Genomic DNA, 27,309 nt, shown 5'->3' with positions numbered 1-27,309 from the left:
CCCCTCCAGCTGGGAACAAGTACCAGGGTCGCCTCGAGTTATCAACACATGTTCTAACTGGGGATCGTTCCCCAAAACCACACGATGAACAAAACACATCCCGTGTCCGTTTTGACTGAGCAAACAGCCCAGGGCTCAAGGACGCCCCCCCACCCCCCCTCCCCCCCATGTCCTGCCTCAAACACAAACACCGGCTTCCTTGGTTTAAGATACGCTCTCTCCCGCAAGGCTTCAAAGTTGAGTGGCTTATCAAAGGCCTCCGATCCAACAAGAGAGTTCTTGGCCTCATCAAATGTTGAAAATATGTACAAAGATCCTCTTATGGCCAATGTCCTGACGTGAAGAAGTCAGATCAGGTGATTTCCAGCCTCTGTGATGAGAGACCAAATGCTCTCGCTCGGGATGGTTTCCCTGTTTGCTAAAGCACGAGCCACTTGTGAAAAGCACACCTCCTTGGGGCCCGGGTCACTGCGGCTTGGGCGTCAGTGCACGCGAGGTGATGGGAAGAGGGCAGGTGTGCACGCAGGTGCAGCTTTGCATTCACGTGCCAGTGCCCACGCACGTGACGGCTGGACACCTTGGCTCCCCTGCCCGGCCCACCCCCACCTGCTGTGCCCACTCACCTCTGAGGGCGACTGAGGCACACGATACCACCCAGCTGTGTGACAGGCTCTGTCCAGGAGCCTGCAGCTGGCGAGATAGGGAGGGGAGGAGGGAGGAGGGGAGGGAGCGGCTGGATGGGAGGGGGCAGGGAGCCGGTCCGGCTCCACGTGAGGCGCCACCCGCCCAACCGGCCCGGGTCTGGGTTGTAGGAGCCTTGCCTGCACTGGGGTGGCGGACGTTCCCACCTCCTCGTGCATCGCTATCTCCCGGCCTCGTTCCGGGTCTCGGGTCCCCCTGCCCGGGACCCCTCTGGTCCCACCAGCAGGAGCTGTTCCTCTCTGCAAAGCGCCAGGACTTGGTGGCAGGCCCCCGGCTAGGTGCCAGGCAGGCCGGGCAGGCTGGCTTCACCCTGGGGGGCCATGTGCTTCTCTATCGATAAGGAGGCATCACAGGGAGGAGAGCCAGCGGGTTCCCGGGGCCCGGACCACTGCCCCCGCCTCACGGCGAATCTCCCCCCTTGGAAACTCGCCCTCCCCCCAGCTAAACAAGATCGCTGTCCCTGCAAATTGGCAGAAATAATTCGACACAGCATTTTTCAAAGCCAACTAGAAAGAATTTACTGTAAGCGATTGTTTTTCATGCGGGATGGCTCCTTTGAGAATAACTGTTTTCATATTTGTGGGGTTTTTGACATTTGGGGAAGCGGAATTACATGTAAACATTTGTTCTGCAAGCCCAAAGTGTGAAGGAAGATGTGCTCAAGCACCAAAAAAAAAAAAAAATGCTTCCATGCCTCTGAGTTTCAAAACCCTCTTAAATTTTGATAAAGACCCATGGAAGAGATCATCACTTCAGATCATGTTTTACACGAGGATCGTTTTTTTTAACGTCAAGGAAAATAAAACAGACGACGTGGCTAAGAAGTGTGCCGTGTGGATGAGTTTTTTAATCTCCTGGGCCCTTTAAAACTGCACCTCCACGATGGTCAAAACCTACACATAAAATATAACATCAAGCATTTACGTCCCTATTTGATGTCAGATGTCTGCATATTTGAGGGAAGTGGTTCTATCTGGAATCCAAGTGTTGTAACAATAGGACCTCTCTGTGGAAAGCTGCCTGTGGAAATGGATGACCACGGGACAGTGCCCACCAGGGAGTCCTGACACGTGGGCAGAAAGAAACACCCCTGGAAATGAGGCCAGAGCCTTCTGTGGCCCTGGCTATGATCTTGGTCCCTCAGTCTGTTACGCTTCAGTTTGACTACCTATAAAATGGCCCTATTTCACTCACAGAAGGAGTCTTGGAAACTATCCTGTTCCACACAAATGAACTTCACGTAAAATGCACGTGGGCTGCACGGGTGTACTGAGAGCCATACGCACACGAGGGGCCGGGGCTAACAGGACCCCCAGGTCTTACCAGCCAGACCTGAAGGAAGTGCGGAGCTTTGAACGAAGGTGTCCAGGCACAGGGGACAGCAGAGGGGAGAGACCTGAGGCCACCTGCCCGCAGGGCTGGGAGGCCGCTCCGGGAGGGGCCACGCCCGAGGGGCCGGGCGGAGGGGCTCCCGCCTTCCCGTGATGGGGGAGGCATTGCCAGTGAACAAGGAGTTGGTCCGTCCTGCCGGCCTGTGGAAGGACCCCTCTGGACGCAGGCCCCGAAGGTCTGCCTTACACAGGCCTTTCCGTTTCTGCGTTTTGACACCGGGCCTGCTGACCCTGGAGGGTGGCCCTTCCCGGAGCTAGTAACTCGCCTCTCACGTGCAAACCAGCTCACCCCTCCTCTCTGTGGGCTCTCTACCCCACCCCCCGCCCTGCTCACCCGCCCTCCTCTGCATCCCCCGGGGAAGCCGCAGTGAAGGGCGTTGCCCCCTCGCCCCGCTGCCTCCTGACGGCCCCTGGTGCTTCCCGGGGAGCACCCCATCCCCATGCCTAGGGAAGCACGAGGAAAACTTCATCCTCTGCCCCACGTCCACGTCTGTGTGTCTTAGAGCACCAACCTGAAACAGACTCCAGGTACCCTTACAACACATTCTTGTGAAGTGTGCACTTAGCACATTCCAGAACAAGGCTTCCAGTGGACTTTTTAGCGAAACAGGACAGACTTAAGAAGAGGCAGCAACAGGAACTCACCCTACCGGTCACCAGCGCACACGATTCCAGAGGCGCAGCGGTTAGAAGAGGGTGGTGCCACCAGGAACTAACAAACCGTGAAATGGAGCATCCGGAAATGGCTTCACAAGCACTTGTGTTCGTGCCCAAAGGAGCCACAGACCGGGGAGGCGAGCGGATGATGGTGTCGACTACGGGGTCTCAGTGTAGAGGAGGAAACGTGCGGATGGGTTGGAAACAACATGAAAGGCAGAACTAAAAAGAAGTATCAGAAGGAAACAGAGGAGAACGTCTCTGAAATCTGTAAATAACTAAAACTCCGCAAACAGACCCAGAACACCCAGCCCCACGCCCGCGAGCATGTCCTGTGCTCTCGGTCCATCTGTGGAAACATTTCTCTCTGAACCTGCCTTCCTCAGACAGAAGCGGAGTAGGAACAAGGAGCCACAGGGACACCGCTAGCGCTTCCCAGAGCCTGGCCCGCAGCTCTGTGCACCAGGGTGTGTTCCAGAAGGTTCCTGGAGAACGCCACGGGATTTGCCTTCCCAGTCCGAGTCCGAGGGCCCAGCTGGCAGTTTCTCCAAACTAAGAAACTAAGTCCCAGAGATGAATGTCTTTTTCCTTTCACTGAAAGAAAACTGCATATAACCCCTTGCCCAAGCCCAGCTTCTCCTAGTCAAGCCTCCAGAACACTCTGGGACTTCTAGAATATTCCATCACAGGATTAAAACTGAAGCAAAGAAAGTGTGAAGCAGTGCAAGACAATGAACTTCCCTGGACTCATCCCCTCGGGCCCTCCACTCCTCACCCTTCCTATTCATGGACCCACCCTCCTGGGCCCTCCACTCCTCACCCCTGCTCTCCATAGACTCACCTTTCTTGGCCCTCCACTCCTCACCTCTGCTCTCCATAGACCCACCCTCCTGGGCCCTCCACTCCTCACCCCTGCTCTCCATAGACCCACCTTTCTGGGCCCTCCACTCCTCACCCTTCTTGTTCATGGACCCACCCTTCTGGGCCCTCCACTCCTCACCCTTGCTCTCCATAGACTCACCCTTCTGGGCCCTCCACTCCTCACCCCTGGTCTCCATAGACCCACCCTTCAGGGCCCTCCACTCCTCACTTTTGCCCTTGCTCTCCATGGACCCACCTCCTGGGCCCTCCACTCCTCACCCCTGCTGTCCATAGACTCACACTTCTTGGCCCTCCACTCCTCACCTCTGCTTTCCACAGACTCACTCTTCTGGGCCCCGGACTCCTCACCTTTCCTGTCCACAGACCCACCCATCTGGGCCCTCCACTCCTTACCCCTGCTCTCCTGGCTGTTTTCTCCCCTTGTCGGCCTTTGGGGTTTCTCCATGGATCTGCTTGTTGGGAAGGAGTGGAAAAGCCCTCTCCTTGTTGCCTGTCCCTGGATAGCTTCTCACACTGTTCCACCAGCTCCCAGCTGGGTTCTTGTGTCTGTGATCAGGGCAGTTGGCAATTGAATGCTCAGAGGTCAGCAGTGTGCCCATGGCCATGCAGGCAATGGAAACAGCGCCCACCGCAGCCCACAAGGGCTACCCTGCCATCACGCACAGCAGAAATGTGGGCACTGCACCAGTTTCCTTCTCCAGATTTGACAAGCGAGGTTTGGAGGAGAGGTCACCTGCCCCAGTCCAGCGTGAGGCTTTGAAACGGTTTGGGGACCTCGCCCCACTCTTTCGCCTCCGTATAGGTGAGGCTGTGGAGGGTGTCATGGACCACCGCAGAGTCACCGGCCTCTCTTTTGTCCTGTGTTCCTCTCTCCATCTAAACACAGGAGGGCCCCCAGCAAGGTCACACTTCACCGTATCAGCTGGCCAGGGTATCAGCTAGATTATCAGAGGGTTGATTGCTTCCTGACCTGCTGCCCAAGCAGGGACAGGGCTGGGGAGTCTCACAGGGCATGGACACACCCAGGACCCCATGGCCAGGCAGTCCTACAGTAGGGTCTGGCCTTCCCCTAGTCCCAGAGCAATGCAGGAAGCATTTAGACTACTTCCTCATGATTTCAGGCATCATGTGAACCGAGGGGCTGCTGGACTGTGTCCAAATTTCTCTCCCTCACCCATGCCCGCTGCCTGCTTCAGGGGTCACCTCCTGCCCGTCAGGGTCACAAGGACAGTCACACGCAGAAACTTAGCCCTGCTCACCACGTAGAGTTTGCAGTAAATTTTAGAAATTTATAAATTTTGATACCTTTTGCCCAGTTAATACTGTGCCACAAATGAAGGATCCCCAAATGCCTCCCCTTCGTGCAAGGGAGTAATTCCATGAACTGGAATAATGAGCCAACAAGAAAGAATCCTTTGATTCACGACCCTGTTGAACCACTGGGTCCCATCAGCAAATGCCTCTGTGCACCCCTCCAGCGGATGGCACTGCCCGGGTGGGAGACCGTGCGTCTCGGGGCAGGCCAGCTCTCGGGGTGCAGCTCGCGACCAGGACCGGCACAGACGGACCCAGCAGCAGCGCCCGGAAACCTCCTTTCCCTCCCGCCGCTGCCCACGGAGGTCAGGTCCCAGCGAGGGCAGACAAGCAGGAAAAGCGGCAAGAGCTGGGTCTGGGCCCGTCCCTGTGGAGCTTCGACAGAGTCGGCGCGGGCCTCTGCACGTGCGGCCCGGCTCGTCGTGTCCCTCGGGATTTGGGCTGGGGCGGGGGCTGGGGCTGGGGGCTGCCGCAGGACGGGGCGACGTGGCGGGCCTCGCTGCGCGGGGGGCCAGGCCCGGCCTAAGGGTCCCCGCCGTCTGACCACTGCGGGAGGGGCGCCGCCGGAGCCTGGGCGCCCTTCAGGACCGACGGTCCGGGACGCCCCGCCATCCCCTGCGGGTGGGGGCGGGAGCCGAGGTCAGGCGCAGGGCGCGGGCGGGGCCGCCCTCCGGGCCCTCGGGGGCGGGGCTCTCGGGACGCCCCGCCCCCGCCCGCCCAGGCCTCGCCCCGCCGGCGCCCCCCGCCCGCCCGCCCCGCCCCCCGCGTCACGCCGCCGCCGGCCTGCGCCTGCGCGTCCGCCCGCCTCGGCCGCCGCGCATCCTCTGCCCGCGCCCCGCGCCCCGCGCCCGCTCTGCGTCCCGCTCCGCGCCCGCTCTGCGCCCGGCGCCCGGCTCCCTGCGGCGGGCGGCGGTCATGAGGCTGCGGGCGCGCGGTCCCCGGGTCGCCCCCGCCTCCGGCGCGGGGGCCGGCGACGCGCGGCGGCTGGCGCCCCCGGGGCGGAACCCCTTCGTGCACGAGCTGCGCCTCGGCGCCCTGCGGAAGGCCCAGGTGGGTGCGCTCCCGAGCCCCTGCGGCCGGGGAGGGGGTCTCGCCGGCCTGGCCCCGCGGCCACCCCGCCGCCCCCCGCGGCCCCCACGCGGCCCTGCCGCTGGCCGCGCTCACCCCGTCCCCGTCCCTTCTGGCTCGCCCCCCCCCCCCCCGGGCCGGGCCCCACATCCCTTCTCCCCACGCCCCCTTCCCGCCATCCCTGCATCCCCGTCGCTCTGCGCCGCGCGGTCCCCCGGTCCCGCGTCCCTTCCCGCCGCTCGCAGGCCCCACGAGGGACAGGCGCGGCCCCCCCGCCCCCGGGATGGGACTTTGTCGCTTGATGAGCTTCTTGTGTGGGGACCTCGTGGCTCGTTCGAGCCCGCGCGAGGTGCCTTGAAGGGAGCGGCAGGATGTCCGCCTCTGCGTTTGCAAGTTGTGTTCTGCCGAGCGTGCAGGGGGTCCCTCCGGGTTCGTCTGTAACGGAATCGGCTTTATGTACTCTCGGTTCCGTGACCGGAGGGAACAGTGTGCAGTTTTGTTCGTGGCGCCCTCTGGTCCTGGCTGAGGATGGGGCCTGCAGGAGGCAGTGGGGCCCCACACTGGTCCTTTTCCTTCACATCGATCCAGGGTTTCCAAGGTGGGCTCCATTCTCTGACCCGGTGGGGTGCGCCCTCCCTGACCCGGTGGGGGTGCGCCCCCCCTGGCCCGGTAGGGTGCGCTTTCCCTGGCCCGGTGGGGTGCGCCCCCCAGTGCGGTGCGCCCACCTTGATCCGGTGGGGGTGCGCCTCCCCCTGACCCGGTGGGGGCTGGCACCCTGACCCGGTGAGGTGCACTTCCTGGCAGTGTTGGGCCTCTGGTTGTTCGTTGTGTTCGCGTTTCTGTAAGACTGCTCTCAGTACAGCCTTTTCTTTAGCTCCAAAACCGTAATAGAAACAGGTACAGATTTAGGACTTTAGCTGTTGTCCAGTTGACGGAGAGTATATTTTCCGCTGTGACAGAACTTTTTCGGGTGACACTTAGATTTCTTTAATGCAAAAAGTTTTTCACTTGGAACAATATCAAAGTGAAAAGTTCTTGAACCCAGTCTGAAGTTGTCGTGGGCTGCCTGCTTTTTCTCGAAGCATCCTCTAGGTGGACTTGGTTATTGTGGTGGGAGAGGGAAGGGTGGGCACAAGATTGAGGACAGAGGAGAGAAGGTCGGGTGGCATCCCTTCTGGTGACGGGAGAAAGCAGGGCCATCCCAGTCGGCTCCTGGGCCTTGTCCCTGTGTCTGTCTGGAGCCAGACGCCAGTCGCTGCCTGCCTGTGTGGTCTTTGGTCCCCCTCTGCTGCGTTCCTTGGCTCGCGGACTCGAACTCCTCGCCTGCGGTGCCCTACCCAGCTGTGAGGGGGTTAGGAGCGCAGCAGCTTCCTCTGGGCTCCTGAATGGCCCGCCCACCGGCCGACCCCCTTCGCGCCTGTGATCCATGGCTCTGAACCCTCTGAGGGCTGCCCTGGGACGGAGCCCTGACTCTTCTTCCGGGTGGCTTCCAAGGCCCTGCCCCACCTGCAGCCTGACCCCTGGGCGCCAGCTGCTGTAAGCGTGCATCTTCCTGCCTGTGCCTCCTACCTCTGCATCCCTGTCACTTTTGCAGCCTCGCCCCCATTACTGTGGACGGACAGGGGCCAGGTCTGTCCTGTCCCAAGCTATGTGCTTACTGCTCAGGCGAGGTGCACTGTGGACACTCAGCTAGCTGTAGAGTGAGTGAACGAGCGAAGGGGGCCGGATGTAAGAGCCGAGCCAGAAATCCACCACACCCCTCAGGCCCCGGGTCGCAGGGTCGTGGAGCCGCCGGGCTTTGGAGCAGCTCTAGGAGCTGTTCTTTAGCGCCAGGCAGAGATTCTGGTTTTAGATGTTGGCTCACAGCTTCTGGAAGACACTCAAGAAAGAACAGGTGAGTGGACTGTTTCAGCCCCTCAGAAAGGGAAGGTTACTTTGTATACACCTGGTTGCGCTCTTTCAGAGGCCGTGTCAGAATATTCGCCAGAATCCTCGTGGTGTATTTATACGTTGGTGGCAAAGCTGTGGTTACTGTTCAACTGTCCCCAGTGTGGTCTGGAGTATGTAACTTGTAAATGCTAACTTCCGAGTTTCGCTTTGCAGAAACATTTTGCTTTTCACAAAGCAGTGCTTTGCGAAGCTTTTTACTTCTCTGCGAAGCTTTTTACTTCTCTGCACCGTATTATGCAAAGGTTTCCACAGAGGAAACTAGCCTGTGCAAGCATACAGAGCCTGCCTCCCGAATCAGTAAATAAACCGATCCAGCAGTGACTGAGACAGCCAAGGGCTGCTCAGAGACTCACCTAAATTGTGAGTGAAGGGAAGGCGGTGAGGGCGCCTGCCCTCACCTGTGCCGCTGGGGAGGGGCTGTTAGTCACCTGCAGGCTAATGACCAGGCCATCTGTCATTTAGTAGCAGATTTAGCAAGGAGCTTAAGTATCTCTTTGGGCAGAAAATAACTCGTTAAGACATGAAAACTGAATAGTACAGAATTGGTTAGCCTTATGGTGATTTGCTGTTTTGGGAGTCCCAAAGCGGTGTCTGTCACCTGGGTGTTGGGGGTTACTTCCTGTTGGAACCCCCAGGTGTGAGTGCACCCCACTTCCAGCTCTGATGTTTCCTCATTTCTGAACTCCTGTGACCTGGGCCAGGGTTAGGGTTAGAATGTACTTCCCAGAAAGCAGTCTGGCTTCCTTTACACCTTGGAACGGAGTCCTTTATGTGAGGACACTGCGGGGTTCACCCTCTCCCAGTTAAATCCACAGAGAGCATTGCCATGAAGGCTGAACGCAGGGACAGGCTCCGACCCAGCACATTTGCAGGGAGGCCTGTGTGCAGTTTTAATTTCCCAGAGGCAGGTGATCTTTGTCTCCAAGTTCTGTCCAAGTACATGAGTTTTGATGAAGGAAGGGAGGAAGGAGGAGGGGAGGAAGGAAGGAAAGAGAAAGGAAGGAAGGAAAGAGGAGAAAGAAAGGAAGGAAGGGAGAGAGAGAGAGAGAGAGAGAGAAAGAAAGAGAAAGAAAGAAAAGAAAAGAAAGAAAAGGAAGGAAGGAAAGAAGAGGGAGGGAGGCAGGCAGGCAGCAGGTGCCCCTGGTTTCAGTCTGCATCCCGAGTCAGGTGTGGCCCTCCTGGGGCCGGGGGTCCCACACCCCGCACACTTCCAGGCCTGGTGGCTTCCAGCTGCTTCTCTGACCTGCCAGGCTTCCGGGCACCCACCCCAATGCTCCCGCTGCCCCTCTGTCTGGGTACTCCACGCACGAGACTGCTCTGCTGAAGAGCGTGAAGGGGTGCGTAAAGGGGAGGGCAGCTTGACTCTGGTGTTCGTGAGCCGCGGGTGGCAATGGAAAGCCGGGAGGAATGTAACATGGGAATGAGGATTTCCAGGACAGCAGGCGTCGCGTGGGAAGACACAGAGGGCCGGCTGCAGCGGGGCCCGGGCGCCCCCCCCCAGATGCCTGGGAGTCTGAGGCTCTGGAGCGGGGCCCTGGGAGCCTGAGAGCACGGCCTCCGTTGGTGCACGTGTAGCCCAGTAAGGTGCAGCGTCCTTGCCGCTGGCCGGGCAGCACAGCCCCCGAGGCAGGGGTGGAGGCCCCACGCCCGTCCTGGTGTCCCAGGTGAGTAGACTCCGAGGTCCCCGGACGCCCAGGCAGGCTCAGTGCCCATGAGCCCTGCCCTCGGGGACTGGCTGTCTCTCCGAATGCACCAAGAGCCGCCTGTAATCGGTTCTCATTTTCCGGAAGGGCGAGCACATTGCACTTAACTGTGGCTAGCGTCGAGGAGTGGGGAAGGGGGTCCGGGTTTGGAGAGACTTGACTTTCCATCCTGCCTGCTCTCTGGTCCTGAAACAGAGTCTTAATGTGTGTGTATGCACACACACGCAAGTATGGACGCGCGCACGCAGTCATGTTTTGCGTTCTTAATTGCGGAGTATTGAACAAAGTACTGTCAGTTTTACGTCTCGTTTTAGAAAACGAAGGTTTTGTCCCTGAAACTGGCCAGTCAAGCGCCCTGTTGCAGAAGCCGGTGCTTGCCCGCCCTCTGCCCCTGCAGGCATCCGCCCACCAGAGGCCTCGCCCCAGATGGTGGAGAAAGTCCGAGGACGGGTCCTGAGCGCTCTGTTCCTGCGAGTCTGAGCAGGACTCCCACAAATCGTGTTTCACAGAGCTTCACCCCTACCCTGCCAGAGACGTGGGGCCTTGCTGGCACTTTGTTCCTTCACCTTTCTGCCCCCGGGGCCTTCCGCCTCTCTGACCTTCACGTCCTGGACCGAACGTCCCGTCCCCAGAGCTCGCCCCTCACAGTTGGCTGCAGTGGGTCAGGACGAGGAGTGTTTCCCACATTTCTGGTGTTCCGCACGCCTTTGTAAGTCTGCAGATTATTTTGCAAATGAGGCCAGAGCGAAGGGTGTGTCTGAAGCGTGAGGACGGTGCTTGTGCTTCTCAGGCCCAGTCAGTCATCCTGCAGCCCTCCCTTTCACAATGGGCAGCAGCGTGACTGAGTTGCACGTTCCTGGTGTTTTGTGTTTTCCCCGTGTGGTAGCCTTGCACACTTCAGTGAGTGCACCTCTGCTAAATGCTGCCCTTAGGGGCGCCTGGGTGGCTTGGTCGGTTAAGCGTCCGACTTCAGGACTTGGGCTCGGGTCATGATCTCACGGCCCATGAGTTCGAGCCCCACGTCGGGCTCTGTGCTGACCGCTCAGAGCCTGCAGCCTGTTTCAGATTCTGTGTCTCCCTCTGTCTCTGCCCCTCCCCTGTTCATGCTCTGTCTCTCTCTGTCTCAAAAATAAATAAACGTTGGAAAAAAATAAAAAATAAATAAAAAAAAAAAAATGCTGCCCTTAAACGCAGACGCAGCAGTGGCACCCGCCTCTTCTAGCACAGGGTCCCCTCAGTTCTCTCACACCTGCTGATGCCCCACGAAGCTGCCAGGGACCGGCCTGGGCAGAGCCGCTGGCTCCGTCAGTGCTCACGCGTGGGACGTGTTCCAGGTGCCTGGACACCGTGGCCTTTTTACTCCCACGAGTCTTACTTCCGTCTTAGAGCCAGTGTGGTGATTTCTTTTCCCACATAAAGTCTTTCTGAAGAGCATCTCTAGCAGTGTTAATATTTGAAACCCGTAGGACGGGGGCACAGAGCCGGGCTCAGACAGAGTCCCTGAGGCCTGGAGGGCAGGTCTGCTCCACATAGAGCATGCCCAGAAGTGACCCTGCTCCAAGACAGCCGGGAATCCCAGGGCTGAGGGCCTGGTTGGGATCAGGCCCTGAATGTTCCCAGCGTAGGGCCCACGGCGGAACCCCGTCCCTGTGGCGCTAAGTCTCTCACCAGCAGGAAGGAGTTGAGTCCTTAGTCACTTCTGTGCCACGCGACTCACGAGCTCTACGTCCTCGTGGGCCCACAGAGCTCAGCAGCTCCCAAGCTCAGAGTCCCCCTCCCCTGCCCCCCAGAGCAGCCACGGCCACTGTTGCCTCCGGCCCCCACCCCACGCCCTCCCATCCTGTCCCGGTGGCTTTTGTGTGCTGTGCCCAGGAGCGCTTGGACCAGCCCACTCCACACTTCCCCTTCCCCTGGGTAGTTGGGGTAGTGAGCTCCCAGGCCCCTCTCCACCCCTGCCAGGCTTGGTGTGAGACCCACCCTCACCCCGAAAGTGTTATGGTGGGCCGGGAGCTCCCTGCAGCCGGGGGGGGGGTCAGAGGCAGGATCCTCCCTGCAGCTGCGGGGTCAGAGCCAGGATCCTCCCTACATCTGAGGGAGGACACAGCCAGGATGCTCTGGGAGCTCCCTACACCTGGGGGGACAGAGCCAGGATCCTCCCTGCAGCCGGGGGGTCAGAGCCAGGATCCTCCCTGCAGCTGCGGGGTCAGAGCCAGGATCCTCCCTACATCTGGTGGGGGGGGAGAGCCAGGATGCTCTGGGAGCTCCCTGCAGCTGGGGGGACAGAGCCAGGATCCTCCCTACATCTGGTGGGGGAGGGGAGAGCCAGGATGCTCTGGGAGCTCCCTACACCTGGGGGGACAGAGCCAGGATCCTCCCTGCAGCTGCGGGGTCAGAGCCAGGATCCTCCCTACATCTGGTGGGGGGGGGGGGGAGCCAGGATGCTCTGGGAGCTCCCTGCATCTGGGGGGTCAGAGCCAGGATCCTCCCTGCAGCTGGGGGGGTCAGAGCCAGGATCCTCCCTACATCTGGTGGGGGGGGAGAGCCAGGATGCTCTGGGAGCTCCCTGCAGCTGGGGGGTCAGAGCCAGGATCCTCCCTACATCTGGTGGGGGGGGGAGAGCCAGGATGCTCTGGGAGCTCCCTACACCTGGGGGGTCAGAGCCAGGATCCTCCCTACATCTGGTAGCGGGGGGAGAGGCAGGATCCTCCCTACATCTGAGGGAGGACACAGCCAGGATGTTCTGGGAGCTCCCTACACCTGGGGGGACAGAGCCAGGATCCTCCCTACATCTGGTGGGGGGGGGGGGAGAGCCAGGATGCTCTGGGAGCTCCCTACATCTGGGGGGTCAGAGCCAGGATCCTCCCTGCAGCCGGGGGGTCAGAGCCAGGATCCTCCCTACATCTGGTGGGGGGGGGGGGGAGCCAGGATGCTCTGGGAGCTCCCTACACCTGGGGGGACAGAGCCAGGATCCTCCCTGCAGCTGGGGGGGTCAGAGCCAGGATCCTCCCTACATCTGGGTGGGCAGACAGCCAGGATGCTTTGGGAGCTCCCTACATCTGGGGGGTCAAAGCCAGGATCTTCCCTGCAGCTGGGGGGGTCAGAGCCAGGATCCTCCCTGCAGCTGGGGGGGTCAGAGCCAGGATCCTCCCTGCAGCCGGGGGGTCAGAGCCAGGATCCTCCCTACATCTGGTGGGGGGGGGGGGAGCCAGGATGCTCTGGGAGCTCCCTACACCTGGGGGGACAGAGCCAGGATCCTCCCTGCAGCTGGGGGGGTCAGAGCCAGGATCCTCCCTGCAGCCGGGGGGTCAGAGCCAGGATCCTCCCTACATCTGGTGGCGGGGGAGAGCCAGGATGCTCTGGGAGCTCCCTACATCTGGGGGGTCAGAGCCAGGATCCTCCCTGCAGCCGGGGGGTCAGAGCCAGGATCCTCCCTACATCTGGGTGGGCAGACAGCCAGGATGCTTTGGGAGCTCCCTACAGCTGGGGAGGGGACAGAATGTACCCTCGAGTCTCCTTGCAGCTGGAGAGGGACTCACACACCTGGGGGCTGGAGGCGGCATGTGGTTAAGGGGCTCCCTGCAGTTGGGGGACAGGGCCTGGAGGTTCCCCAGGAGCTTCCCGCAGATGGTGCCCTGGAGCCATCATTTTGGGGAAGCCAGCTGTTGGGGGTGAGGTTGAGCGGAGATGTCCTGGGGGCGCTCAGTCTGTGAGGGGAGTGGGGTAGGAGGTGCCTGGACGGGGGTGTCTGCAGCTGGAGGCGGGGCATCGTAGGGCTCCAGGAGGGGCCCCTTGCAAGGGACTGAGGATGTGCTATGACCCTGGGCCCCACAGGCTCTCTGTGCATATTTGCCGAACGATTGGAAGCCTCTGGAAATGCTTCAGCTCTTGAATTTCAAGATTCTTCTATTCAGATCCTGCCGAGGGCCCTAGAGATAAGGGACTTCCCGGGGCGCAAGGCCAGGTGTGTCTGTGGGGGTGAGCAGCTGGGGGGACCGGGTCTGTGCCTCTCAGGTGCGTCTGGGGGGGGAGGGAGGGAGGGAGGGTTGACAGTTACTTATTTTTCTCAGTCTTCCTCCCTGCCGCACGCCAGCCCTGAGGCCCCCACCGGGCAGGGCAGGTTGGTGCCCCTCGCATGTTCCCTGCCCCTCGGACTGCGCTCTGCTCTGCTCTGCTCGTGGCTGAAGCAGTCCTGACCGTGAGGCGAGCGACAGTAAGCTGCTCCCCAGGACCCTTGCGCCCCCTTCCGTGCCAGGACATGCCCCGACCTGAGACACTGCTGTTAGGAGCTGCGGGCTGTGTCCTCGGATGGACGGACCTGACCTGAGCGTCACTTTGTCAGGACTGAGCTTCAGGGCCGGGCCCTGCTGTGTCCCGGGGCAGCAGCTGTGGGAGGAGCAGACGCTTCGTGGGCAGGTTAGCTCACAGCTCCTGGTGCGGCCGGAGCACAGGGACTCAGGTGCTCATCCCCAAAGGCCCCGCTGCACTCTGACCCTGTGCTTTGCTTCTGAGCCTCCTTTGCTCAGCGGACAGGGACAGGGGGCCTTCTCCGTGCTCCCTCCCTGCTCCCGCCTACTCCCTGGTTGGTTGGTTGGTCAGGTCCTGGTCCCTCCCCTTAGCCCCCTTAGGTTGGGGGAGGCACTGTGCCTCTGGGGGCGGGGCGGCCCTCCCCTCCCAGTCCCTCCCTCACCAGGATGTGCCGCCCCCTCCCCCCTCCCAGGGCCTCACCAGGACGTGTCCCCCTCCAGCCGTGCTCCCAGCCTGGGCTTGTACCCATCTGTGGGGGAGAGGGCTCCCGCCACCCTGTAGGTGGGAGCTCTGTGCCTGGAAAGCTCCCTTTCTGAGGACGTGTAATTACAGGGTGTCCTGGCCCCACAGGTGAGGCGCCTGTGGAAACGGGTCAGTTGTCGCTGAGTTCCTACAGTCTTCAAATAGGGATCTGGGCCAATTCCTGCTCTGGATGTGAGCGTCGTCCCCAGAGTGGAACGTCCAGCCCAGAAATCTTACCCTTCATGGTGTCTCTGCTTCTGTCCCGCTGGTCTGTTCCTGAGCACCTGCCAAGAGAGCCAGGCCGGGGCGCTAAGTTCTCAGGGTGACCCGGGACCCGCGAAGGGCCTCTGGCCTGCCTGGAGTTTCACGTCTGCGGGGGCACAGGATTGGTAGCGTGGAGTCCCAGGGACCGGGGGACAGAGCTCTGGGCTCTAGCTCGGGGGTCCTGAAGACCCTGAGGAAATGAGATTTTGCGTGAAACTCCGTGGGTGGGAGGGGCGAGGAGAGGCGGAGGCCGAGGGCGTTTGCTGGCCATCTGAGCCGGGAGGGGCCGGCCGCGAACACCCACAACCGCCCCCTCCCCCCACGCAGGGCCCTGCACTTCTTGTCTTGCCTCAAACCCCACCAGGTAGCCGGGAGCTCTCCCGTCCCCTCCCCTGGAGGATAGGTGCTCCCTCGCCTCCCTACCCCTGCCCCTGCCCGCAGGCAAGCCCTCTCCCCCGCCTGCTGCTGCCCGCAGGGCTGTGAGCCAGCCAGGGCTGTCCCCACTGGTGTGCATTCCGTGTGGGCGTCGGGAGCACGCTGGCTCTGGCTCGCGATAGACACTTGGCGTGCGTGCGCTGGCCCGGTGAACTTGTTCTCCAGCGCATGTGTTCTGCCTACTCCCAGCCCAAGCCGCTGCCCCCCCTGCGCCCAGGGCTCTCTGCAGGTGCACTTGGGCCGAAACCCTGATGTGGCCCGGACGAGAGCTCAGGGAAGCCCAGACTGGGGGGGAGACGGGGGCACACGAGGGGCCCTGGGAGCTCAGAGGTGCTCAGGTAGGAGCGGGTCTTCAGTGGAGGGGGCATCGTGCCGCTGCCCAGTAGCGTGCTCTCCGGGCTGAGCGCCAGCGGGGGAGCCTGGGCAGCTGAGGTGGCGGCCGTGACAGTGACAGTGCGGCAGGGGTCCGGGGGTCTTCCTCTCTGCCCCCAGGCCCGTCCGGTCCTTCATTCTCTTGTCTGCGCAGCAGGGACACCGAGGTCCCTGCTTTCCCAGGCCTTTCTCCACCGGCCGCTGCGTCCCTCCCCTGCCTGGGGGCCCAGCCCCTGGTGGTTTTTCCTGGGGACCTGGAGTCTGTGTGGCAGGCATCTCCTGATGTCCCCGAGTGCCCTGCCCGCCCCCTCGGGGCCCCCCGTGCCTCTGTCCCTGCTACATTCACCGGGGGCCCTGAACTGCCCTCCTGGCTGCCCGCTGACCATGTGCTTGGCTTCACGCCTCTCTCGCCAGCTGGACTGTCTGTGGGCCCTGGTGACAGACCAGACACAGGCCTGAGCCCCTGCAAGGCTCTGAGCTCCGCCCCCGGGCCCTCAGACGCTTGTCAAAGGGCAGGTGAGGAGGACCGTGTAGTGCAGATTCCCTTGGTTACGGGGTGCGTGCCCCGGGGTGCCGTGGACAGAGCAACTCTGATCCCACAGGGAACCGCACAGTTGTTTGCTGCTGCCCGACGAGCCAGGCCGTCCAGCGTGTCAGGCACGGTGTGTGTGTGTGTGTGTGTGTGTGTGTGTGTGTGTGTGTGTGTGTGTGTGTCTGGGAAAACGGCTCTGCCATTGGACTGCGTTGCAGGTTGCAAACTCAGAGTGAATTACCGAAAGACTGTCCTTTTGCAGAAACTCCAGGTTGGGTGAGTGTGCTTGAGATGAGGTTTGAAAGCTCCTGGACAGACAGGACCAGGGCGCCAGACGGACAGGACCAGGGCTGCCTGCGGGTTGAGGGAAAAATCAGGTTTTAGGAACGCTGTATTTAATTTTAGGTTTGAGTGGGAGAGCTGAGAAAAAATAGCTTCTGTGTAGCGGTGATTATGGCCCGACAGTCACACGGCCGGACAGACGGCTTCAGAGTGAGGGACCGTGGGAGCCCAGGGGCGAGAAGACTGTCACCTGCACACATCAGCCAGGAAAGGACGGTCAGTCCGATGGGGATTTGACACCAGAGTAAACAATGACAGTCACGCAGGAGGCCCAGTGAAGACAGAGCTGTGCCTCCGACGTGACCCCCACGTCCCTGCGCCGTCCCCACCCCAGATTTCTAGCCTCGCTCCGTGTTTTGTCTTTTCGTGGAGGGGAGTCTTTGCGTGAGAGCAGCCGCGTGTGAGGACGTGGGAGCATCACAGCACAGATCAGGGCGTGGCTCCCTCTGTCTGCTTTCCAGTAAGGAAGCTACTGGAAGGAGGTGGTTATCCCCACCCCTGCCGCGTGCCTTTGGGGCACAGCGTGCTCCCCGTCCCCTGCTCCGTCCCCCTGTGGGGACCCAGAGGGGATGTGCGTTCTGAGGTTGGCTTGCTGGGCAGGCATCTGTAGGGCGCTGGGTCCGCGTGGCCTCTCTCCTTCCGAGGCTCCGAGGCCGGGGGTTTGTGCAGGGAAGCACTGGACTGCCAGCTGATCGCTCTCTTGTGACAGTTGCTGTACGTTTTCTAAGTTCTTTAGAAGGAAAGGTAGATGTATGTGTTTTGTTGCTGCATCGGGGGACAGTGGCCCTAGGGGACGTGGCTCTGTGGACCGCTTCCCTCCTGGACCAGGCTCGGGAGGCGGGGGGACATTGGGCATTGGCTTCCCAGTTTCAGAATATTCTGTCTGTTCTAAATCAGGATTTTTAAAAACAACTTCCTTTCGAATTTTTAAATAAGTGACAGCAAAGAGAAGAGAGCGACTTCCCAGGTAGAGTTCTCCTCTGTTTATCCCACGTTGCCCTGGCGATCTTTCTGTAGACTCCGTGTGTCTCATCTCTCCTCTCCTCGTGGGAAGAGCCTGGAGCGACCCAGGCCAGCCCCCCAGGGTGCTGTGTGAGGAAACTACAAGACCCACCCCAGATGCCAGGGTGCCCTCAGCCCCTGAGCCCTATGCAGGCTCGTTTCAGAAGATGAGCCCCCGCTAACCCCTGAGCCACTGGGCCTACCTGATAGGGCTAGCTGGTTCCCTCTCAGTGTGGCTCCCGGAACTGCAGCCCTTCGTTGGTCCTGAGGCGTCCCTTCAGCTAGTGAGCTGGGTCTCTGGGCTGGGAGCCCCCCCAGTGTCCACAAGTCTGGGACTTCCCTGCTTGGCCCTGGGAGCCCGTCCTGCTGGGTGTGGGCAGGCCACCGTTCAGATGGCACCTCACTGCCAGCTCAGGGTGCCCGTGGTCCCTCCTGGACCCTCTCCCGTGTTCACTGTATTTGTAGCACCCCCATTAATCCAGGCTCCACCATCCCCCCGGGCCTTGCTCCTTCGTGATCGTCTCCCTTCCCTGCGCTCACTGGGCTCTGTTGTTCTGGAAGAACGTGCCGTCCGAACACTGGGCTCTAACTGATGTGAAGGTGGCAGCCCTGTCTCCTCCCCCGGGAGCCGGTCCCCTTGGGTCTGTCCCCGAAGCTCCTCCCCCGGGAGCCGGTCCCTTCTGGTCCATCCCCGAAGCTCCTCCCCCGGGAGCCAGTCTCTTCTGGTCCATCCCCGAAGCTCCTCCCCCGGGAGCCGGTCCCTTCTGGTCCATCCCCGAAGCTCCTCCCCCGGGAGCCGGTCCCTTCTGGTCCATCCCCGAAGCTCCTCCCCCGGGAGCCAGTCTCTTCTGGTCCATCCCCGAAGCTCCTCCCCCAGGAGCCGGTCTCTTCTGGTCCATTCCCGAAGCTCCTCCCCTGGGAGCCGGTCCCTTCTGGTCCATCCCCGAAGCTCCTCCCTCTGGCTGGCCACCAGCACCTGTCACACAGTGACCATCGCCTCAGTGTCCCCTGGTGGCACCATCCGGCTGTGCTGTCAGCAGCAACACCCGCGCGAGCGGCTCCCGGGGAGCTGGGCCCGCCAGCTGCACACACAGGCTCCCTGAGCTGTCACCCGTAGCGCCTTGTCGCGCAGCTTCGTGGGAGAGGACGGTTGTTCGCAGAACCCCAGGTGCACCTGGCCTCCACCACAGCCGGTGGGCCCCGGGGCCCTGTGTTCAGCCTCATGGCCACGGTGCTGAGCTGTGGTCTCCCACGTTCGCTTTCTCGTTCGTCTGTGTGTCCAGCAGCCTCCAGGAGGGGCGTGTGTGGGCTGTGGGCTGATGGGGTGCTCGCCGTGTGTGAGTGCCATTCCCTGAGACTTTCTAAGCCGCTGGGTGGAACTAGTGCAGGGTAGGACCGTGTGTCACTGTGTGTGGCCGGCAGGTGCCTCCGCGTGTGTCTCCTGTTTTCTCAAATCACACGGAGGGTACATCTTTCTCTAGTGCATTTGGGAACACGTTCTCGTGTCCTTTGGATGGTGGTGATTATCCTTTCTGCAGTTGAAGCACGCTGGCCCTGGAACCTGCTCTCCCTGCAACCTGCCCTCCCCCCGATAGCACCTTGCACCGCAGGCTGGGGTCCCTCGGTGTGCGCTGGGGGCGCACGATATCTCGGTGCCTGGCCAGCCTGTGCACGCCCTGCGAGGACACGTGTCACTGCAGTGACCTGGCCTGCCACAGGGCGGCACAGGTGGAGACACCGGGGACCCTTCCTCATGTGCACCCGAGGTCTTTGTCTTTCGTGCACCCTGTCGGCGGTTCTGTGTTGATTGTGAAACACAAGGCGCTTGGACCAGCTTGCGTGACGATGATGTCGGCGGTCCTGGTGGCCTTCATGGCCTTGGCAGAGAGGAGGGAGTGGCTGCCAGGTGAGCCTGAGCAGGGGTGTTGTGACCACAGCTCCAGACCACGGATCTGCTAAGCTCACTGAGAATCGGGGAACGTTTTACATTAGAACCGTCTTCCTACGGGAGGTTTGAGACGGACGCCAGTGAGTGTGCTTGGGTGCTGACCCCACAGACCTGCAGCTTTAAGAGCAGGAGTTTATCTGTCCCGGTCCTGGGAGCTGGGAGCCCGAGACCCGGGCGTGGGCAGAGTGGGTTCCTCCTGAGGCCTCTCTCCTTGGCGTGGAGGTGCCGTGACTTCCGTGAGTCCTCACCGGCCGTCCCTCTGTGCGTGTCTGTAACCTAGTCTCCTCTTCGTATAAGGACACCTGTCCTATGGAATTAGGGTCTGCTCTGGTGACCTGATTGTACCTTAATACCCTTTCCAAGGCCCTGTCTTCAGTACGGGCACGTCGGGAGGCGGGCCGGGGGTTGTGGCATCAGTACTGAAGGGGGGCCCACGGTTCAGCCCCTAACACTGAAGCAGAGAAAACGTAGTGAGCCCCATGCCCACCCTCGCCCACCTCAGCAGTCGCCAACTTCCGGCCACTCTGGTCTCGCCGACGCCCGCTCTCTCCCTGGTCTCACTGATCCGCAAGCAAAGCCCAGACTTGACCTGTAGATGCTCCCGGGTGCGCATGTGTCTCGAGCAGGGCCGCGGGCATCAACCCCGGAGCCTCACACATGCCCTCCCCTGGAGCCTCCTTCCAGCTCCTTTGCTTTTAGTTTGGGGCTTTTGTCCCTGAGCGTCTTGCTCTGCGTTTTACCGATCGCCTCCCCGTGTCTCCCGTGTCTTCTGATCCAGAATCAGGAGGCTCTGTTTCTGTTGGCTTGTCACGTGGCTCATCCACACGGCGCCCGGCTCACATGTCTGTCTCCGTCCACACAGGCCCCTTCACATGGGTGTATGCGAGTGGTGGGTTCCGGAAGCCCGTGGGGACACTCCCGGGTTCTCCCCGTGGCTGCCCCAAGGGACAGTCTCGGGATGGACAGCACGATGCCTGATTCTTCGTCCTTGTTGGCCCCGGGTGCCACTCGGAGCTGGTCTCCTGGGGTCCGCGGAGGCCCCCAGTGAGGTGGGGCGTGTGCGCCTGGTTGATGGACTCGTGAGCACGTGTGAAGTTCCGTTACCTCATCGATGGCTCTTACCGTGGTCACAGTGGCATGTCTGCCGCGGGGGCTCCCGGGCCCAGGGACCTCTGCCTGCCTTCCCCATCTCCGCTGTGCTGCTGGGTTCCAGGTACCCCTTCCACGTTTTCTGCCCCCGCTGGGAGTGCCTTTGCCCAGGAGCCCTGGTTCCGTCTGGCAGGAAATAGTGCTGGGAGCCTGCAGGCGGCCGTGAGGGTCTCCTTGCGCCTGGGTCTGCTCCAGCGGGGACTCCAGACAGAGCATACCGGGCCGGAACAGCTGCTCTGTGACTCAGGGCAACCGTGAACCTGGAGGGCAGCGTCTGTTCCTGGGGACCCCTTTCCGATGGGACCGTGTATCTAAGCCAGCTTCCAAGGAGCGTGAACCAACTCAGCCAGGGACTGTCACCGCGGGCCCCCTGGGACTGGGTTATAAACCCTCAGCTCATGGGAGGGCCGGCCTGGCGCTTTTGAGGGTGACTGGGGCTCCTGACAGGGACAGGCCGCAGCCCTCTGAGCATCTTGGAGGGGACGCGGGTCCCGTGTTAGCAGCCTGTTCCTGCTTGGTCAGCAGCGTTCCTCCCCGTGTGCCACTGCTGCCCCTGGCCCCTGCCCTGTGCCATTGCCGGGGGCAAGGCTAGCATTCTCTCCCTGAGGCCCCGCTGACCCCGCCCTCCGGCCCAGGGCCGCCCTGAGGGGGGCTCCGGTGGGAGCGGGCACGCCCCACCCAGGGAGTCCAGCACAGAGCTGGGTCTTACTCAGGTTGTGGGGGGCGGAGACCCGCTCTCTCCCCGGGGCCCCCCTCTGCCTCCCGGCGCACTCCCACTGGGGAATGGGACGCCCCCCGCTGGCTCCGGGAAGGAAATACCGTGTCCAGCCTAGTTGCTAATTACAGTGCCTCCCGAACGTTGAGCCGGAACTGCCTGGAAACAGCCCAGTTGGCCCCTTTCGTCTGCTTGTGGCCCTGTTTGTTTTCCAGTCCAGCCAGGACGTTCTGAGCACGCGTTTCCTCGGCCCCAGCATACTTGAGAACGTCCGTGTGGCTGACATGGCTGCCCTGCCTGTGGTCCTGTGGCTGGAAACTCTGAGTGTGCTCCGACAGGCTGGGCACAGGGCGTGGTGGACAGCAAGGGCACCGGGAGGTGGCCGGGCCTGGGAAGGACGCAGGTGGGCCAGAAGATGCAAGGGGACAGGAGGGTCCAACCAGCCGGTAGCCTGGAATTCAGGAGGAGTGGCCATAGCCCACAGAACGTTCTGGAAGAGGCTGCAGGAAGCCTTCTGAGTCCTGCCCCTTCTGGGGACCATTTGCCTCTCCGGGGCAGGGCTGAGCCCAGTGGACAGCACGTGGGCCCAGTGCTGGGGCAAGGTCAAGGCAGGGTCATGGGGTCCTGGGGAGCAGCCCGGGAAACACACGGGGTCTTAGCCCAGGTGGCCGGGGCCCTCCTGCACCCCACGGGCCCCCCGAAGGTGCTCGCCTTCCCCAAGCCGCTCACGTGGCCCCCGTAAACCCGTGTCCACCTTCTCCCCGTCCTTCAGGCCCAGCCAGGTGGTCACTGCAGGCCTGTGACGCTCACTCACCACACTGTGCACGAGCCCCGTCTGTGAGCTGAGGGCCCCGGCCCGTGCTGGGCACTCACACGCCCCCTCCCCCCTCCCCGCTCGCCGTGAAACTCGGAAACCAGGTGGTATTCTCGGGATGCGTGTAAGAGGTGCGAGAATTGTCGTCACAGTCAGTTGTGGTCACTCACGTGTTGTGTCCCGGGTCCAACAGCTGCTGGCCACCCACGGGAACACATGTCATTAACAACATGAGGAGCGGCACACGTGCCCTGACTCGGGGCACCGGGCGGGTCTGGGTCACCCCTGGAGGGAGTGGGGCGCCGCCCCCCGGGGACCCCTCGCCTCCCCATCCCCATCCCCGTCCCCGTCTGTGGTTCTCAGAGGTACGGGGCGGGGCTGGCACTCCCACGCCCTCCAGGAACCCGTGTGGTTCCGTCTTTGTCGACCCAGAGCGGGGGGTAGGCCTGATGGCAGGCGAACAGCATCGCGGCTGCACCCTCGCACTGTGAACACTTCCTGGCGGGCTCTGTTCACGTGCTTTGCTGCCCGGTCGTCCCTCGGCCCGTCCCGCGCGGGCAGCAGGTGTAAAGGCCGTCCGGGGCGCCCGCAGCCAGCCGTCCGGAACTTACCGTGGGGCTGGAGAAAGCTGGGCGTTCTCAGTGTGGCAGCGGGAAACGGGGCGCTTCCGAAAATACCACTCTGTGCTTTTACCTCAAGAAGTCAAGAGGGGCGTTAGAGTCCGAGTAAGAGCGGTGTGCCTGTAGGAGCTAAAATTCATACGACCGACCGACTGGCCCCGGGGACCGTAAACCCATCCAAAACTGGTTCAGTAAACAGGCTGATAGAGTAGAAAAATACCGGTCAGTGTAGGCCGAAAAGTTTCAGAGGGCACGAACAATGCTGATTACACGGCAGGGCAGGGTGGCGAGAGGCACGGGAGAGTGCCACGGGCAGCTTCTCGGTTCTCTTGTAGACGCGTGCGGGGTAGGAGATTGGTTAGGGGAGGAAAAACCTGCTGGGGACTCCCAGAGAGGATTTTCTCAGTGGCAGAAGCACTGAAGGATCAGAGGAAGTGGGACACCTAGGTAAGTGGTGAAAATAAAATTAGAACGGCGCTTGTGTGTGCATCGCCGTGGAAACTCCCCCGAGAGGCAGCTCGCTGGTGTGCAGGGGGGGCCACGCCACGGGATCCACCCGAGGGAAGCTGTGGGTCAGGCCTGCCCCCGACTCGACCCAGAGACGCATCGGTGAGCAGACTCAGCAGTTCCTTAAAAAAATCCCCGACTCTTGGTTTCGGCTCAGGTCATGGTCTCACGGTTTGTGGGGTCGAGCCCCACGCGGGGCTCGGTGCTGACAGCGGGGAGCCTGCTTGGGGTTCTCTCTCCCTCTCTCTGCCCCCCTTGCTTGTGCTCTCTATCTCTCAAAATAAACAAACATTAAAAAAAAGAAATCCCAGCGCTGTGACCAAGGTTCCTACGTCTAAAAGCAGCATGTGGTGGACACAGGCTGAGCAAACAAACACCAGAAGCAGGAAGGACAGCAGGTCGTGTTCACCCATTCGTGACGTGGAACAAACCCACCTCCCAGAAACCCAGGGGTGGGAAGGTACTTTTTTGTCAGCAAAGCACATCTGCTACAGCCCAGAGCAAGTCCGCACTTGATGGGAAATGTCGTCACCAGCATCAACCACAGGACAGCAGATGTGATGTCTGTGCTACGTTCACTTCCTCACCTTGTGGGGCCACTAGACAGTTTAAACTCACACACACGGCTTGTCTCCCACCTGCTGGGTGGTGCAGCTCCTGACAGGGGACCCGGGAGCGCCTGCAGAGAAACCGCGGGGCCGTCCGGTGCGGGTAACGGACGAGCAGGGGGGCGGCTGTGGGCCCTGCAGCCGGTCGGCCGGGAGCTGGGAGACGTCGCTGTGCACTTTCTCCTGGCCTGTCTTTTCTGTCCTCCCTGCGCCGAAACCTACACGTTCGAAGCATGTGTTACTGCAAATAATTGTAAGTTGCATCTGTTGATCACCAATCCTTTGTAAGTTTAAGCTTTGCCATCCGTCCCCTGCCCTGTTTCCTCCCTGATCGCTGAGATGCTGGCCCTCTGAGACCCCGAGGCTCCTGAGCGTGTGTCCCCAGGCGTGTGCCCCCAGGCGGGGACCACAGCCTGGTTCTGTGCGCACAGGCGCCTGGTTTTAGGAATGGCCATCTGTCCACCGTGTTCCTTCCCTGACCCCTCTGGTGAACCATGTGTCCATCCCCACGGAGCCCCTCCCGTGGTGTCACCCCGACCAGACTGCCCGTTTGGAGGTGGGCTGGCTGTGCCCCGTTCTCTGCTGGGCTCCTGCCCGTGATGTCCTGGGGCTGGAGAGTCACGGGCATCCCCAGTGCTCCTGAGCTCCCGCATCCACCTCACCGCGGGGAACCTCAGCGCTGCAGAGGCGTCCCCGGGTTGTGCTGGGGCTCAGGCGTGTGCCGGGGTGGGCCCCAGAGGGGCTCAGGTGCGGGACTGTGGGCGCCGGGGTTGGGGGATGGTGGTGCAGCCCAGAGCCTCGGCAGGACGTCCTGGCCACTCGCCGCCACATGTGAGGGCAGGCGTGGCGTTTCCACGCCAGCTCCAGGCTGGCTGCCCGTGCGGAGTCCGCCGATTCCGGAATGACCTCGCCTCTGTCTTCCCAGATGGCCTTCATGACGCTGACACTCTTCCCCATCCGGCTGCTGCTCGTCCTGATCGCGATGCTGCTCGCCTGGCCCTTCACGTTCTTCGCCACGCTGGGGTCCTCGGAGAGGGAGCCCGAGCCGTCCCCGGCCTCGTGGCGGAAGTAAGTCACCCATCTGCAGGGCCATCGCGTGCCCCGGTCCCTCCGGCCTTCCTCCCCCCCCAGGGCCTGGAGCACGCCAGGCTGCCCTCTCCCGGCCGGGACACCGCCGACCACATGCCCCCTTCCCCTTGGGGAGTGGCCAGTTCCGCCCCTGCCGTGCCCCCACCGCACCCCTGCCCTGAGGGGGTCCTTTGGGGCCGGGCTGCCGTTGGCGTGTCCTCAGCACAGAGATTCCCCGTGGGTTTCCGTGTCCCCAGCCCTGCAAGGTTGTGTGTCGGCCAGCGTCTGGCCTTCTCGTTGGTCTGGTCTCCGCAGGGTCCAGCGACCCTCCCTGCTTCGTACACCTGGAAGGTCCCTTGCGTTTGCTCACCAGATACTGACAAAGGAGAGCCGTCTGTAGACGGACGAGTTGTGAATACATCTCAGTCAGAGACCCAACGTGGACCACAGGAAGTTAAATGAAATCACAGTATTTTCTTGTTTCTTCCTAAAGCTGTTCGCAGAGTATACGCATTAGTAAATGAAGGTGGCAAGTGTCAGGAGGACTTCGAGAAGTATTTCCAGCGTCCTGGAAGTTGTCGTTTCTGTCGTAAACCCGGAGACTTCCCCGCTCTCCACACCCTAACGCCTCTCGGCAGCCATACGGGGCCCTTGAACGGTCTGTTCAGAAAGAGTTACTACTAGGCCCGCACAGGGGTCAGCAGAAAGGTGCACATGCCAGGTCCAGCTGCACTCGGTTTACCAACAGCTCTGCTGGAGCCCAGCCACACCCGCTGACCCGCGTACCGCCCAGGAGGGTGGAGCCGCCAGGGCAGACGGAGCCCAGGGCATTCGCTCCTGGGCCTTAAGGGGTTTGAGGGACAGGCTCGACTTCCTGCACCGGGAGCGTGTCTGCTCTCTGCTCTCTGCTCTGCAGGAACACCATGCCCACGGCCGGCAGGCGGGAGCTGGCGGGTCCTCGGTGCCCGTGGTCCCGACACGCACCTGTCGTGCTCACACAGGGCACCGACATGCGGGGCAAAGACGGCCAATTTCGAGTCAAGCGTTTGCTGAGCCAGTGATGAGTAAGGCGTGGCCATGCTTGGGGACGGTCCAGGTGCCTGGGGGACCCCTCACACAGGGTCTTTGTGTGCACCCCCTGCTGTGTTTCACGTTCTTGGACCATCATCGGTACCAAGTGAGCCACAGTCTGTCTCCCTCCCGGAGGTCCCAAAGGCAGGCCGTGACCTGTTCCCATTCTGTCCCCAGCACAGCCCCTGGCCCGGGGACGCCAGGAAGCAGGTCCCGAGGGAGGGACAGCTGCTTGGCATTCCTGTCCACTGTGGTCACCTGGGTGCACTGGGGTCATCACTGGCTCTGGGGTCCTCGTTCTGACTTTTTGGGTTTCTTAATTCTCTGAAGAGCTTGCTTAACCTGGAGGGTGTTTTTCAATGTTTTAGCCCTAAAATAGGGATTTAGTGTCAAATGTGTAATCAAACAAAATCTAGACCAAATAGAGATCAGAATTTCAGTGTCGCTAGGTTGAGAATCCATAGCTAGAAAGCAGAGTTTTTTTGTAGTTTTTGACAAACTACAAGTGATTTGACTAAAAATTTGAGGTTTGCTTAACCTGGAGGGTGTTTTTCAACGTTTTAGCCCTAAAATAGGGATTTAGTATCAAATATGTAATCAAACAAAATCTAGACCAAATAGAAATCAGAATTTCAGTGCCACTAGGTTGAGAATCCATAGCTAGAAAGCAGAGTTTTTTGTAGTTTTTTTTTGACAAATTACAAGTGATTTGACTAAAAATTTGAGGTTTGAGTCATGATAGGTTAACACGACTTCCCGGCATTTTTGTCTTAATTCCTTCCTTCTTCAGCTCTGTCCCTGGGCTGGGATCCCCTCCTCTGTCCACACACACAGTGCAGATTCTGTCTTTTCAAAGTACGGGACTCTGGGCTGCTCTCCATTCCCCGTGCCCACCCCGTGCGGCTCCACGTGGCTCCTTCGGTGACAGATGGGCCACTGCCTCCCAGGTGCCTCGTGTGCCCAGAGCATGCCTGAGAAGTGTCCTCGGCAGCGAGAAATAGAGGTGTCTGTGTCCGTGGAGACCACACGTCACTGTGCACACACGTATGAGTGTGTATACGTTTATGTGTGTGCGACCATGAATACATGTCTGTGTGGGAGTGCAAGCATGTGTGTGTGTGTGTCCAAGCATGTGCACGTGCATATGTGTACCTGTATGTGAGCGTGTGTGTATGTGTGTGTACAAGCATGTGCGTGTACAAGCATGTGTGTGTGCATATATGTATGAATGTGTATATGTGTGTGAGCATGTGAGCACATGCATACATACATGTGTGGGCATGTGAGTGTGCATGTGTTGTGTGTGAGCATTTGTGTGTATGTACATGCACGTGCAGGATGTGTATGTGTGCACACATGTGTATATGCATGTGTGGGTGTGTACATGAGTGTGTGTATGTATATGTGTGTACAAGCATATGCATGTGT

General features: G+C 60.9%; 1 protein-coding gene across 2 annotated transcripts in view; it reads left to right on the top strand.

Annotated features, from left to right (window-relative positions):
- LPCAT1 (lysophosphatidylcholine acyltransferase 1) overlaps positions 1-27,309 on the top strand; it is a 55,424-nt gene that overhangs the window by 2,469 nt on the left and 25,646 nt on the right. Inside the window, exons 1-2 of one of the 2 annotated variants that reach the window (XM_086675419.1) lie at positions 5,743-5,996; positions 24,668-24,810. In XM_086675419.1, coding sequence (XP_086531545.1) covers positions 5,862-5,996; positions 24,668-24,810 — 278 coding nt within the window. In that variant the 5' untranslated portion in view covers positions 5,743-5,861. Of the gene's footprint in view, positions 1-5,742; positions 5,997-24,667; positions 24,811-27,309 lie in introns of those variants that run through there. The other variant, XM_086675427.1, reaches the window with a different exon arrangement.

The sequence above is a fragment of the Puma concolor genome, chromosome A1 (assembly GCF_028749965.1).
Source record: "Puma concolor isolate L17-30 chromosome A1, mPumCon1.1.hap2, whole genome shotgun sequence".
NCBI classification, from domain to species: Eukaryota; Metazoa; Chordata; class Mammalia; order Carnivora; family Felidae; genus Puma; species Puma concolor.
The sequence above is the reverse complement of the archived record's forward strand: the minus strand, read 5'-3'. Positions and strand labels throughout refer to the sequence as shown.